The 12,164-nt window shown below is 45.1% G+C and overlaps 1 protein-coding gene across 3 annotated transcripts in view; it reads left to right on the plus strand.

Annotated features, from left to right (window-relative positions):
• MAP2K6 (mitogen-activated protein kinase kinase 6) overlaps positions 1-12,164 on the plus strand; it is a 74,607-nt gene that overhangs the window by 37,424 nt on the left and 25,019 nt on the right. For all 3 annotated transcript variants that reach the window (XM_050920998.1, XM_050920997.1, XM_050921001.1), the window contains exons 2-3: positions 4,246-4,312; positions 7,688-7,736. In XM_050920998.1, the coding sequence (XP_050776955.1) occupies positions 4,246-4,312; positions 7,688-7,736 (116 nt within the window). The remainder of the gene's footprint in view (positions 1-4,245; positions 4,313-7,687; positions 7,737-12,164) is intronic.

The raw sequence follows: 12,164 nt of genomic DNA on the forward strand, positions 1-12,164 counted from the left end.
ATCCTTCTGTTTTCCTTCCCACCTTTGGTATATTTAGGTTACAAGCTCGTTGGGCAGGGACTGTCTCTTGCTATGTGTCTGTACAGTGCTCACGTCAATCTTGGCTGAGGGCCTTAGATGCTTCTATAATACAAATAATAATAAAAATCAATGGATGGTTTTCCACTGACTTCCCTGGGCATTGGATCAGGCTCCTTGTTAGCAATCTCTGTGCTATCCAGTCTCTCCCTGCATTGCTGAACCGTCTTGTTTGGTGGTAGCTACTGGGATAAATCAAGCATGACACTTCGTATCCATATAAAAATAGTGACTCTTGGGTGCGTCAGAATGAAACGTCATCTGATTCAAGTGAGTGTTTCCAAAGGCTGGAAGGCAGATTGCTCATACTGCACTCTAGACACCCTGTTGCGGGCACAGCACTCCAGAATGCTCCAGAGATCAAGCACTTTGCATGTTGTAACAAAAGGAGCGAAGAAACTTTGTCTGATTCAGCTGAGAGGCATAAAATTGCCGGATTACGGCCAGGGACTTTCATTAAATAACCATGAGGTGAAATGTGGTGTGTGATGTATTTGTTGTTGTTTTGTTTCACATACTAATACTACGGGGAATTTGGTGCTATGAGGGTGAATTGCTGCTGGTTTAATTCCACCCTGCAGTTCCACCTCTCCCAATGCCACCGTGAGATCCATATTTTCTTTTTGATCATTGTTGATGCTTTAATGTTAAACTAGGTCCATGTCTTGGCAGCTTTGTTAAGGGAACAGATTGTGCTTCAAAAAATGGCAGAGTTTCAAAATGTTGTATTCTCTTAAGAAAGACAAGGAAAATAAACTCAAAACATGCAGAATATATTTCAGCAGAAGGCGGAAAGTCTTTTCATATTCATTTGAGTTTGGCATTTTGCTACTTTGTTCTTCCTTTGACACCACTGGTGAACCAAGATAAGATTAAATTCTGTACAGTCTGTTATCGTTCATGCTCAAATTAGGTTAATTTCCATTGGGTTAATTTCCATCCTCTCAGAACTGCTTGACATCTACTATACTGAGATATTGGTACAACATGTGTGATTCTGCAAGTAAATTAATGCAGGATACAAAACAAAAATGGGTAAGAATCTGTACTTGTTTTCACTTTTAAGTAGACCAATTTGTGAGTGTTTTTGCAGCAGCAGAGGATAGGATAGAGTGTTTCTCGATGCCCTGTCTGTGAACCGGTGCCTGTCCCTGAGATTTCCCTGACGCAGTTCAGGAAGGCAGCAAGCCGGTCCCTGGTATCAGAAAGGTTGAGAAACACTGGGGTAGATGATCAAGATGAAGACGAAGAAGCAAACCAGAAGAAGGCAGATGGTTTTATGGTTAGGGCCCTACCAAATTCACGGTCCATTTTGGTCAATTTCATGGTCATCGGAATTTAAAACTGGTAAATTTCATTATTTCAACTATTTAAATCTGAAATTTCATGGTGGTGTAATTATAGAGGTCCTGACAGAGCTGGGCAGCTGGAGAGTGGCAGTAGCAGCACAGAAGTAACGTTAGCATGGTATGGTATTGCCACCCTTACTTCTGCACTGCTGCTGTCTGGGATCTGCCTTCCGAGCTGGGCACCCAGCCAGCAGTTGCCCCCCTCTAGCCGCCGAATGCAGAAGCGAGGGTAGCAATACCACAACCCCCCTAAAATAACTTTATGACCCTTCTGCAACTCCTTTTTGGGCAGGACCCTCAATTTGAGAAACGCTGGTCTCCCCTGTGAAATCTGTATAGTATGGGGTAAAAGCACACACGAGACCAGATTTCACAGGGGGAGACCGGATTTCATGGTCCGTGACACGTTTTTCATGGCTATGAATTTGGTAGGGCCCTGCTTATGGTTAAGAGGCTGAGATGTGACTGTGGAATACTGGGTCCAATTTCTTACTGTCCCATAGACTCCTTCTATCACCTGGGGCAAATCATCTCGTTTCAGTTCCCTATCTGTAATACAGGGCTGGGAAGCTGGGATTCTTACACTCTGTCTTTGGAATCAAGCTTCCCCTTCCCCCACCATTAGCACCTTTCACAACAACAATATTAAGAGGGAATCCCTGCCCCAAAGAGCTTCCAATCTAAATGGAGACCATAGGCAGTCACAGACCCATCAAAGTCAATGGGTGTTCCAAGCCCCAGGTATGAAGTCACATGGCAGAACTCATGGGGTTTCCCTGATTGCATGTTCAGGGGCTAGGATAGAGGTTGCAGGCTGTGTCAAAAAGCCAGTGAGTGGAATTGTGAGGATGACCTAAGAGGAGGCAGAGAGACAGGGCTTTTTGGGCACTGAACTTGCTGGAGTGGCAGGCTTGGAGATTTCTGAGGAAGGAAACTGCTGATTGCTGTTTATGTCTGCTGTGTTCAAGGAAACAGGACTGTATATATATTTTTTGTAAATAAACAAGATTACACCAAGAGTATACCTGACTCCTGTTACTGATTTATCAGCCTAATGGAAACAACTCTGCAAAAGCCTGGATTTTTGGCTAACCACTCAGCCTGTCGTGGCAACAATATGTACAGTACCTAGCACAGCCCCAATCTTAGATGGACCCTCTAGCTGCTATTATAATACTACTAAGAATAGTAAGAAGACTAGAGATGTAATGGCTAGGGGTACTCTGCTAATCTAATTACAGAAGCTTCTGCATTAGTTTTTACCATTTTCCCTCTTCCTTATAGACCAACTGATGTCTCTTGGGAAACGTTTGAAAACTATTCATCATTATTCTCAATAATCTCTCTCTCTTAAGCTGTTCTGCTGGGTCTTATCTTCTGTTTGCCTTTTTATATTTAGACTGGAAGCTCTGTGGAGCAGAGAACATGCCTTTTTCAAATGCAAGTTTGTAGTATTGTTTGTAATAAATAATCAGAATTAATAATATAAAGCAAGATATGTGCAGTAGTTTCCAAATAAATGTTTTATCCATGAAGCTGCATTGCAACCATCTGCTACATGCTGGAATGGCCTGTGGCAAACTGAGCAGGCTTGATCTTGTGTGTTAGAGCTGAGACGAAAAAGATCTACAGTTAAAATGTTGACTAATTGCTTTAAAAGGGTCATTTTCAGTTCTGTGAGCATGCATCTTAACCCAGTGGCCCCTGCAGCCCTGGAATTCACAGGTATTTATAGGCTTGCGTGTCAGAGCACGATGGCAGAATGTGTCATAGGAAAATAAACCGAAACACTTATATGTAAAAGGTTGAAGGAGAGTGTCGCGAACAGGGAGAGAAACAGAGGTTTGAAGAAAGACAGTAATTGATGTAAATTGTTAGGTTAAAAAAGTCTAAATTAGGTGGCTGTGCTTTTTTGGGACCAAGTGTTTTATAACACACCCAAACTGCAGCTGTATGTTTATCCTGGGGATTTGGTGACATGACTTATGTTCTCAGGTTATTTTGTCGCTGGATTCAGAACCTCGCTCTGAAATGCGACTATATGTTTAGCAATAAAAAGGTTCTTATATTTCCCTAGTCCATCCGACTCTGTCACCCTCTGGTTTGGAACTCAATTACTCTTGGGCCCTAGGATTGTTTAAATTGCTTTAGAACTTGGTTTTAATCCTATTCATGTTAACTCACTTTAAGGAAGGTTTAGCTGGCCAATGTGAACAAATTCTGTTGTATATTTGGAGCCTAATTCTACTCTCATTTGTGCTGATTTTACATAGCTACATTGACTTCAGTGCTTAATCCTGGTTGACGCTAGTGTAAATAACCCAGACCTTCAAAGGTGTTTAGGCGCCTAAGTCCTATTAATTTCAAGGATCTGGGCCTATAAGATCAGAATCTGGCCCTGTGTTGTCAAACTCTGTTTAAAAAGATTCTATCCCTGCTTGCACAGGGTAAATAGGTATTTATACCTGGTATATTGGAATAGGTTTCAGTCTGAATTGAATTAGTTCAGGAGACATGGCAGCCAGTGTAGATAAGGCTTTAAAAGGTGAGATGCCTTCCCCGTTGCCTAAGCTGTCGCCTGCATTCTGTGCCAGTGTGGGAGCTCGAACTGCAGGCCTGATCACAGCTTGCTGAACAAAGGAACTTTCTATTTTGAACTCTGTGCCCTGAATCTGCACCACCAGACTGAGCTGGTGTTTCTGTTAAATAAGGTCGACTGTGGTAGACAAGCCCTGTTTTACAATTATAACCACAGAGGTTAACACCTCCCTCCCCCATAGCAAACTGTCTTTACTTTTGCCTCTTTCTTGTTTCATAGGCAAGAAGAGAAACCCTGGGCTGAAAATTCCTAAAGAAGCATTTGAACAACCACAGACAAGCTCTACGTAAGTCTCAAAAAACTTAGGGGCTAGAACCCTCCCATTTAATTTGCTCTTTCATGGACTGCTTTGTCGCGTGTCTCAGTCAAAAGCACACAAGGGGGTCTTATTTTAGCTGATGGTGTCACTTCTTTTACGTGAATGAGTACATAGACTCAGAAGGGACCATTATGTCCTGCTGCGTAACGTGAGTCAGAGAACTTCCCTGAGATGGTTAAGAACAAGCGTTGAAAATAACGCCCCAAATAACACAATCAGAAGAGAGTGCCCAGTATTATTAGGGTGCCATTTGCTGTACAGGCAAGCTCTACAGCTGAGGGTTGCTTGGCTTTCTCAGCCTCCTTGAAGGTTAAGAGTGATTATTAAAGCAGCAGCACCCACCATCCTGTGTGACTTGGGTATCTGTTTGCATTGGCAGGTCTGCTCAGCTGATAGGCCTAAATGGAAACACACTAGGTGATCTGATCCCATCCATCAGCCCCTTCCTCATGCTCATTCTGCTGATCCTCTGAAGGAGGAGCCCCTTGCTTTTTGAAGTCAGAGACACCGATGTTTGGGAAACTGCTGGCTGCATGGGGGAGAGAGCTCTGGGCTATGATGTGGCCAACAGATGAAGTAGGGTGACCAGATGTCCCCATTTTATTGGGACAGTCCCGATTTTGGGGTCTTTTTCTTATACAGGCTCCTATAACCCCCCACCCCCTGCTGTCTGGTCGCCCTAAGCTGAAGGGATGTCACGTCTCCCCCTGGAATATGAAAATTGAGGCTGATGCTCTTGTGGTCATCGGGAAAGTAATTTAGGTATAAGTTTCTCTTAAGAGACCCTGTATTTTCTACTTGCTTGGAACAGTTGCTACTATAATATCCCTGGAGCTCATCCCTGGATGGTTTATATTCGATACATTTGCTGGTATAGTAATGTTGCTTAGAAATATATGTGTGAGATAGCCCAGCAAAAGTACTCTTTTACTGATACACCTCTACCTCGATACAACGCTGTCCTCGGGAGCCAAAAATTCTTACCACGTTATAGGTGAAACCGCGTTATATTGAACTTGCTTTGATCCACCAGAGTGCGCAGCCCCCCCCCCCCCCCCCCCCCCCCCGGAGCACTGCTTTACCGCGTTCTATCCGAATTCATGTTATATCTGGTGGCGTTATATCGAGGTAGAGGTGTATAAGCTGTGTCTGCACTAGAAGAGGTTGGCTAGTGTACATCTATACTGGTATAGCTATAGTAGCAAAGCTTTTCTAGTGCCGCCAAAGCCCCAGTTAACTCAGTAGACACAGATACTGTGACTATGTGCTCTCGTATGGGAATTTGACATTGATGAGATTCCAGAAACAAATTAGTTAAAAAAAAAAAAAACAACAACAAAAAACCCAACTGGCTTTTTATTAAGAGCATAATTCAACTGCCTGATCAAAGGAGCAGCCCCGGTATCCCCAGGGGACCAGCCTACTCAGCCAATTAGCAGGTCACGGAGGCCACAATGTAAAGAGATGGCAAGAAGGCCTTGATTTTCCAGGGCAATTCTACTTGGGTTCCCCAAGCTTATGTACAAGCAGGAAGCCTGACTTTTCAAAGTGTGCTCGCCGTGGTTTTTAATACATTAAATCAGTTAGGCAGCATCAGAAAGGAGAAATCTGAGAAATCTCTCTCTAGTCAGATAGACCCGATGCCTTACCTCCTGCTGGAGGAGGAGCCTTTTCTGAGAAGGAGAACTGTCCCCCACCTTGTCTTAACTATTCCTGGAAAGGGTTGGTGTAAGATAAATGAAGGCAGCTTCGGGTTCTCTGTAAATCGGATGGGGTAGCTGTTACTGCGGAGACTGTGGAGGAATCAGAGCTGGGATTCCCATTCTAGATGCCTTTATTTGTATTCTTGCTGCCTTGTAGAATCATAGATGGAGCAGGTTTCCCTTAGCAGGACTGTTGGGAGATGTAGTTTTGTGTAATGATCATTTTAGGGGAAGTGGGACCATGCTAATTGACGTGCATGGGGTCTTGGCGTTAGTGGACGGCTGCTTTGTACAGCGTTGGTTGTAAGCATTGGGGGGAGGGATAGCTCAGTGGTTTGAGCATTGGCCTGCTAAATCCAGGGTTGTGAGTTCAATCCTTGAGGGGGCCACTTAGGGTTCTGGGGCAAAAATCAGTACTTGGTCCTGCTAGTGAAGGCAGGGGGCTGGACTCAATGACCTTTCAAGGTCTCTTCCAGTTCTAGGAGATGAGGATAACAAGATGTTAACCTTTTTGCCTGGAGTCAGGTAGTAAGCAGTTAGATGGGCTATCAATCCTTATGCTTTAGGACAGAGAGTACATCTACACTCCAAAAAAAGCCCCTTGTTGCAGCAAGTCTCAGAGCCTGGGGCAGCTAACTCAGGCTCATGGGACTTGCTGTACGGGGCTGAAATTCACGGTGTAGACGGTTTCCACATGGGCTGGATCCTGGTCTTTGAAATCAGAAAGGAGGTTGGTCTCAGATCCCAGGCTCCAGCCCGAGCATCAGCATCTACACTGCTATTTTTAACCCCGTGAGCCTGAGCGAGTTGACCCAGCTTCAAACACTCACTGCCGCTGGGTGTTTTTTGCAGTTTAGATGTACCCACACTTAACCACAACTCCGAGGCCAGGGGTATTTCACAGTTTGGTGCATTAGGGCTTAACGCTTGCTTCTGGTTTTTGTTTAAAAGCTCCGCTGGGGATGTTCCTTCATCAGGGGAAGGGGAGGAAGAAAACAACATGCCAATAAAAATCAGCCATGTCCTATTGAAAAATATTTTCCCTTTCTAAATGGAGACAGGCCTGAACCAGAGCATAGAGTCCCCAACTCCTTTTAGCCCCAGGTGCATTCGGGGCCAAACTCTACTTCCGAGACAGAAGTGAAACTGGACTTGCGTTTTTCCTCTCTGCCTGTTCAATCTGTCCTGTAAACTGGCTAAGGTGGATTTGCTTCTCTTTGCCTCTCTTGTGTTTCCCAGGAATTGGTTCCAGTCCCAGCCTCTCAAAGGGAGTCTCTCTTTGAATTCCTTAGCACTGGAATTGGACGCAGGCTTGTGAAATTCCAACTCCAGCAGCTTTCTTCCTGGCACCTTTTGGGGTGACTTTGGGAACCTTGGCAACATCTAATAGTACTGAAAGGCTAGGAAACCAGCTTGGCTACTCAGGGTGACACTGCTGCATATGCTGCACGGGGCTGCTGTCCTATCAGTTTGAGAGGAACTTATCCCCAGATCTCCCGTTACTGAGAGTCCCATAGCCACAAGGCAATAGCCCCTGAACTAGGGGCTCTGAAAGGCTTTGTCTCTTTGGAATATTATCTGTGTAACATCTCTGTGACTGGTGCTTTCTGCCTACTGTTTTTTTCTTTCTCTTCCACAGGCCCCCTAGAGATTTAGACTCCAAAGCCTGCATCTCTATTGGCGAGAAGGTACAGTTACAAGCTATGGCAACCAAAGAGTTCATATGTGTTTGCGTACACAGGGTCAGGAACTAAGTTACGAAAATATGTTTAGAAAAATAATTCCTCGTTCTTGTGTGGGAGGGATGCTGCAATCCGAACGTGAAGAAGGATTGAAATCAGGTTTAGGGCAGGTCTTCCTGACCATTTTAAACCATAAAACCGCTGACGTTTGCTGTCAGTGCTCCCTAAGCCACGTGTTTCTCCATTTCCTACCATCTTTTGTGCTTTAGCAGCTAATTCCCCTGCCCCTCCAAAAAAGAGAGACTGTTCTGGCTTATAAGACCTTTATCATCTTATCTTCACTGTGCCACTATATTAAAAGTTTATGTTCAGTGCATAGGAATGGGATCATTACACATTTTAAAAGCAATATCCAGAAAGTATTGTTTATCCATTCAGACTCAATGTTCATGGATTACATACTCTCTAGTGCCATATCTTCAGTAAAATTGTTAATTGGAGAAATAGGTAGAAATGCATGTTATGTACCTGTTTATACGTGTGTGACAGAAAATAGCTCAGACCATTCAGTGTATAGAAAGTGTAGCACCAGGGATTATATGTGTGTGTGTGAAGGGGGATACATGTTTTCTGGGGGCTGTAAAATTTTCTACAGAATCTAAACTTTCATTATATATCGCTCTGGTTTAGAAGATGGAGGTAGGTTCATGGTGGTTTCCTTACAGGTGTGTGTTTGGCAAAACAAGAGTAAAATTGTAAAGTCTTTGGGTCAGGGACAGTCTCTTTGTTCTGTGTTTTGTACAGCGCCTTGCACAATGGGGTCCTGATTCATGACTTGGGCTCCTTGGCATTATCACAAATTCACAGTGCAAATCATTATAGTTATTATTGTTATACAAACCAGGCTGTGCAGTTACAGTGGGTATCAGCATGCATCTAAAGTTTCTGAAGCGGAAGGCCATAAGCCAAGCACCCTCAAGCACCTGTACGATTGGTGTCCCCTTTAGCACTGCAGCCTCTTAGCCGGTTTTAGTTCTGGCCTAAGGTTATTCCCCTCCCTGCCCTGCCTTGTAGGTTTTGGTGAAACAGCCCTGCCCCATGGATGCACAGGGATGAGAAGTGTGATGTCATGCTCATAGCTTGGCTGCTTTAGCCAGGTTGTAGCCAGCAAGCGCTTGGTCCCAATGCAGATAGAGCTAAACTAGCTAGTGAGTCTTCTTGACCCAGTGCTGTTCTACCAGATTCCCACCAATCAGAACCCAGCCTGTGCCCCGTGGCCAGTGTCAGCCTCTCAGCTGAAACGTTTACGTATCATTTAGAGAGGCATTAGCCGCAGCTCATCGAACCTGCCTCGGTCTTTATTCGCCTAATCCGAAAGTGAGATCAAGTTGCGTGTGAGGGGTCTTTTGTGTCAGCACGTCTGTTAAAAAGCAGCCAGGCTCAGAGCTCACATATGAGGCTGTCTGGCTCCTCCTGTGAGCAAAGCAGCTCTGCAAAGCCAGCCCAGGGGAATGGCCGAGCAAGAGGCCATCCATAAGAGCAAATTCTTCCGTGGAGAAGGCCTCAGAGGTGACTTCCATTTGGTCTTCCAGCGAATTATCTAGCTTAATGAGCGTGGCCTCGTTTCCCTTTGCAACACCCTTTAACCCTTGCCCCCAACACCACACGCTTACTAGGATTAATAGTGACGTAGTCAGGGGCAAGATGCCGATTGCTAAACCCTGGGTAATGTTAGTAGTTTTCTTCTACTTCATTCTCCCACCACCAGGATCAATACAAGTGAAGAGGATGCAGCCTGAGAAGTTTACTTTTTAAATGGTCTGTGTGAGCCTTGGTGACCACTTCTAATAACTGGAGTATCCGCCCTGGTTTAATCACACCCACCTGCCTGGCCTTGCACCATTGTTTGGCGTCCTTGCTGCGAAAGCAAAGCCCTCCTTCAGTTGCAGAGTTAACACTTGTATCCTCAGCTGCTGGACTTAGCACACAGGGTGCTGCCCAACTCATCCAGAGATGGACGTGGAGTTGAGGCAGGGTTTTAAAATTCTCTTGAATTGGATGCAGGCTGAGAGTTTCCCAGAAGGGTGCTGGATGAGTTTTCTGGAGCTCCAGCCGCTAGCAGTAATGCATGATCTTAACTCTGGTGATCCCAAAGGCTCCAGAGACTTCCCTGACAATCTCCTTGTGACTGGAGTCAATGACACTAATTGGCTAGGATCGCCTGCTGGTCCTGATGTGGGATACTGAGTGAGGGCATTATGCAGACCTCCTGGAGTGACTCTGCCTAGAATGCTGGCAAAGAACTAGATTCGCTGCTTGGAATCTCCATGTGCCTATTAAGTGTGACTGGCCTGTTCATTAGCCTTTCGTCTGGGGGCGAGAGGGGTTCCTCCATATTGGCATCGGATTCCGAGGATGCTCCCATTTCTCTTACCTACTCTCATCGTCAAAGCAGCCCTCCCTGCATCACACCAGTGAAAACCGAATGGGCTCTTGCTTCTTCAGTGGCCAGAAGCTGATTGCTCCTCTGTAAAGTGTAATCGCCTCAAAACAGCCCTAGATATCATTGACCCACAAGGTGGGACACAGGGGAGCAGTGATCAAGTATGTACGTGTGCAGGCACCATGAAGTCCTCAAAACTGAGCTGAGTCACAACTTGACCTGGGGCTCTTGGAAGCAGCCTGATCACCTTGCATATGGCCATTTTCTCCTAGCCCCAGCTGGAGCAGAAAATAGGGCTTGTTTTCTTTCCCGTTTTTCCTGCCTCCCCTTGGATACTGACTCATTCCCCAGGAACAATGTCCCTAGCTCCAGCTGAGGTGTGAACTTCCACTGTTGTTTGCTGGACTGTTAACTTCAAAGCCTAGTTCCTTACCTCTCCCCAGATGCTGTTAAACAGCTTCCCCAAGTGCTCAGCCTTGACATTTCAGTGAGGGACACCTCTTCTGGCTTTCACTCTGAAGACACTTGACTGGGAGGCCTAATGGATGAGTGAGGAGAGAGCCTACTCTCCCCTCCTGAAATATAATCCAAGCCAACTCAGTCATCCCCGACAGCTTGCAGGGCTATAGCATGGATTGTCAACTCTGGCTGTAAGGAGGATCCAAAATCTTTTTTTTGCTGTCAGAACATGGGATCGCTGAAATATTGCATTAAAAGTATGCTGGGTGGGTGTACCTTTACCAGCAGGAGATCAGAATCAGTCTGATCTACTGCTGACTTAACCTGCCCCCTAAAGTTTTTGACTCCTTTCTTACACCGGAAGCTTTTCTTCATCTGTGCTGCTACAATGAATGTATATGTCCAAGATTCTGACCTGCACAGGTCAGCCTGTCTCAGAATCAGATTCTGAGGAAAGCAGGCATAGAGTCCAGTTTCATTTCACATTGTAAATTTTTCCATGAAAACAAGAATATGCAACAGCTATTTTTATTAGCGTAAATGTCCCAGGAGCATTAATAAATCCAGGCAGTAAATCGGTTAGGACTATCTCTTGCCACTGAACATCAGCCGGTGAATTTATTAGGTGATGTATTAGTTAATTAGCATTTTACGATATCTGTCATTCGGCGTTTGTCTTTCTTTTCTTTTTAAGTTTGAATGTTTATTTTCCCTGGCATAGCACTGGGGCTGGGAGATGGAACGGGGATGAAGGATCTGCAGCTCAATGGCCCAGCATCAGGTCAAAGAAATACCTGCTGCTAAAGTGATCCCTTGTGCCAAGAAAAGCCGTTCACACCCACAATCCCAAGAAAGTGGGAGAGAATTCCAAAAGGATCTCTGCATGGAGGCAACAAGATTGTGCTGGAGCATGCAAAGAGGCATGCCCTCATACAATACAGAGCTCAAACTTTTTATTTAATATGGCTTCCCATGGATTGGCTAGCATTCAGTACCCTGGTAGGAGTTAGCTGTCTCTCTCCCAGAATGCATTTGTCCTGCAAGGTTCCTTTAGGACATGATTTCATCATGCCCCTCTTCCACAGGCTGTGTTGTGTTCCCTAGAGTATGCTATTTGTTCCTTTCCCTTTAACTTGGCTGCTAAATTTAAGAACACTACCTGAAAAAGAGGCGAAGTGCTTGTTTCAGAAGAGTTTGCACTAAACAGCGGGCACAGTGTTGGACAGAAAAAGATGCCTGGATCCATGTTGACACAAAAAAAGCTAGTGAGGGCTATTTTTACAGTAAATGTAATTGTGACCGAACAGCCCGTGTCCAAGCTGTACAGTAATGCAGTGTGTGCGCCCAAGCTCTCGGAATCCTCTCCAGACAGCACTTTTCAGGCGGCAGTTTTTCTGCTGCTCAGGCAGAAAGTGGTGTGGGATTATGTGCTGTGAATCAGTTCATTATAACCAGTCGCTTTCAGCAGGATGATTGACTTCTGCGGTGGGGCGTTCAGCCGGTTTGAGTAGCAAAGACATATTGCAAAATCC

Source organism: Gopherus flavomarginatus, chromosome 12 (genome assembly GCF_025201925.1).
Source record: "Gopherus flavomarginatus isolate rGopFla2 chromosome 12, rGopFla2.mat.asm, whole genome shotgun sequence".
Taxonomy (NCBI): domain Eukaryota; kingdom Metazoa; phylum Chordata; order Testudines; family Testudinidae; genus Gopherus; species Gopherus flavomarginatus.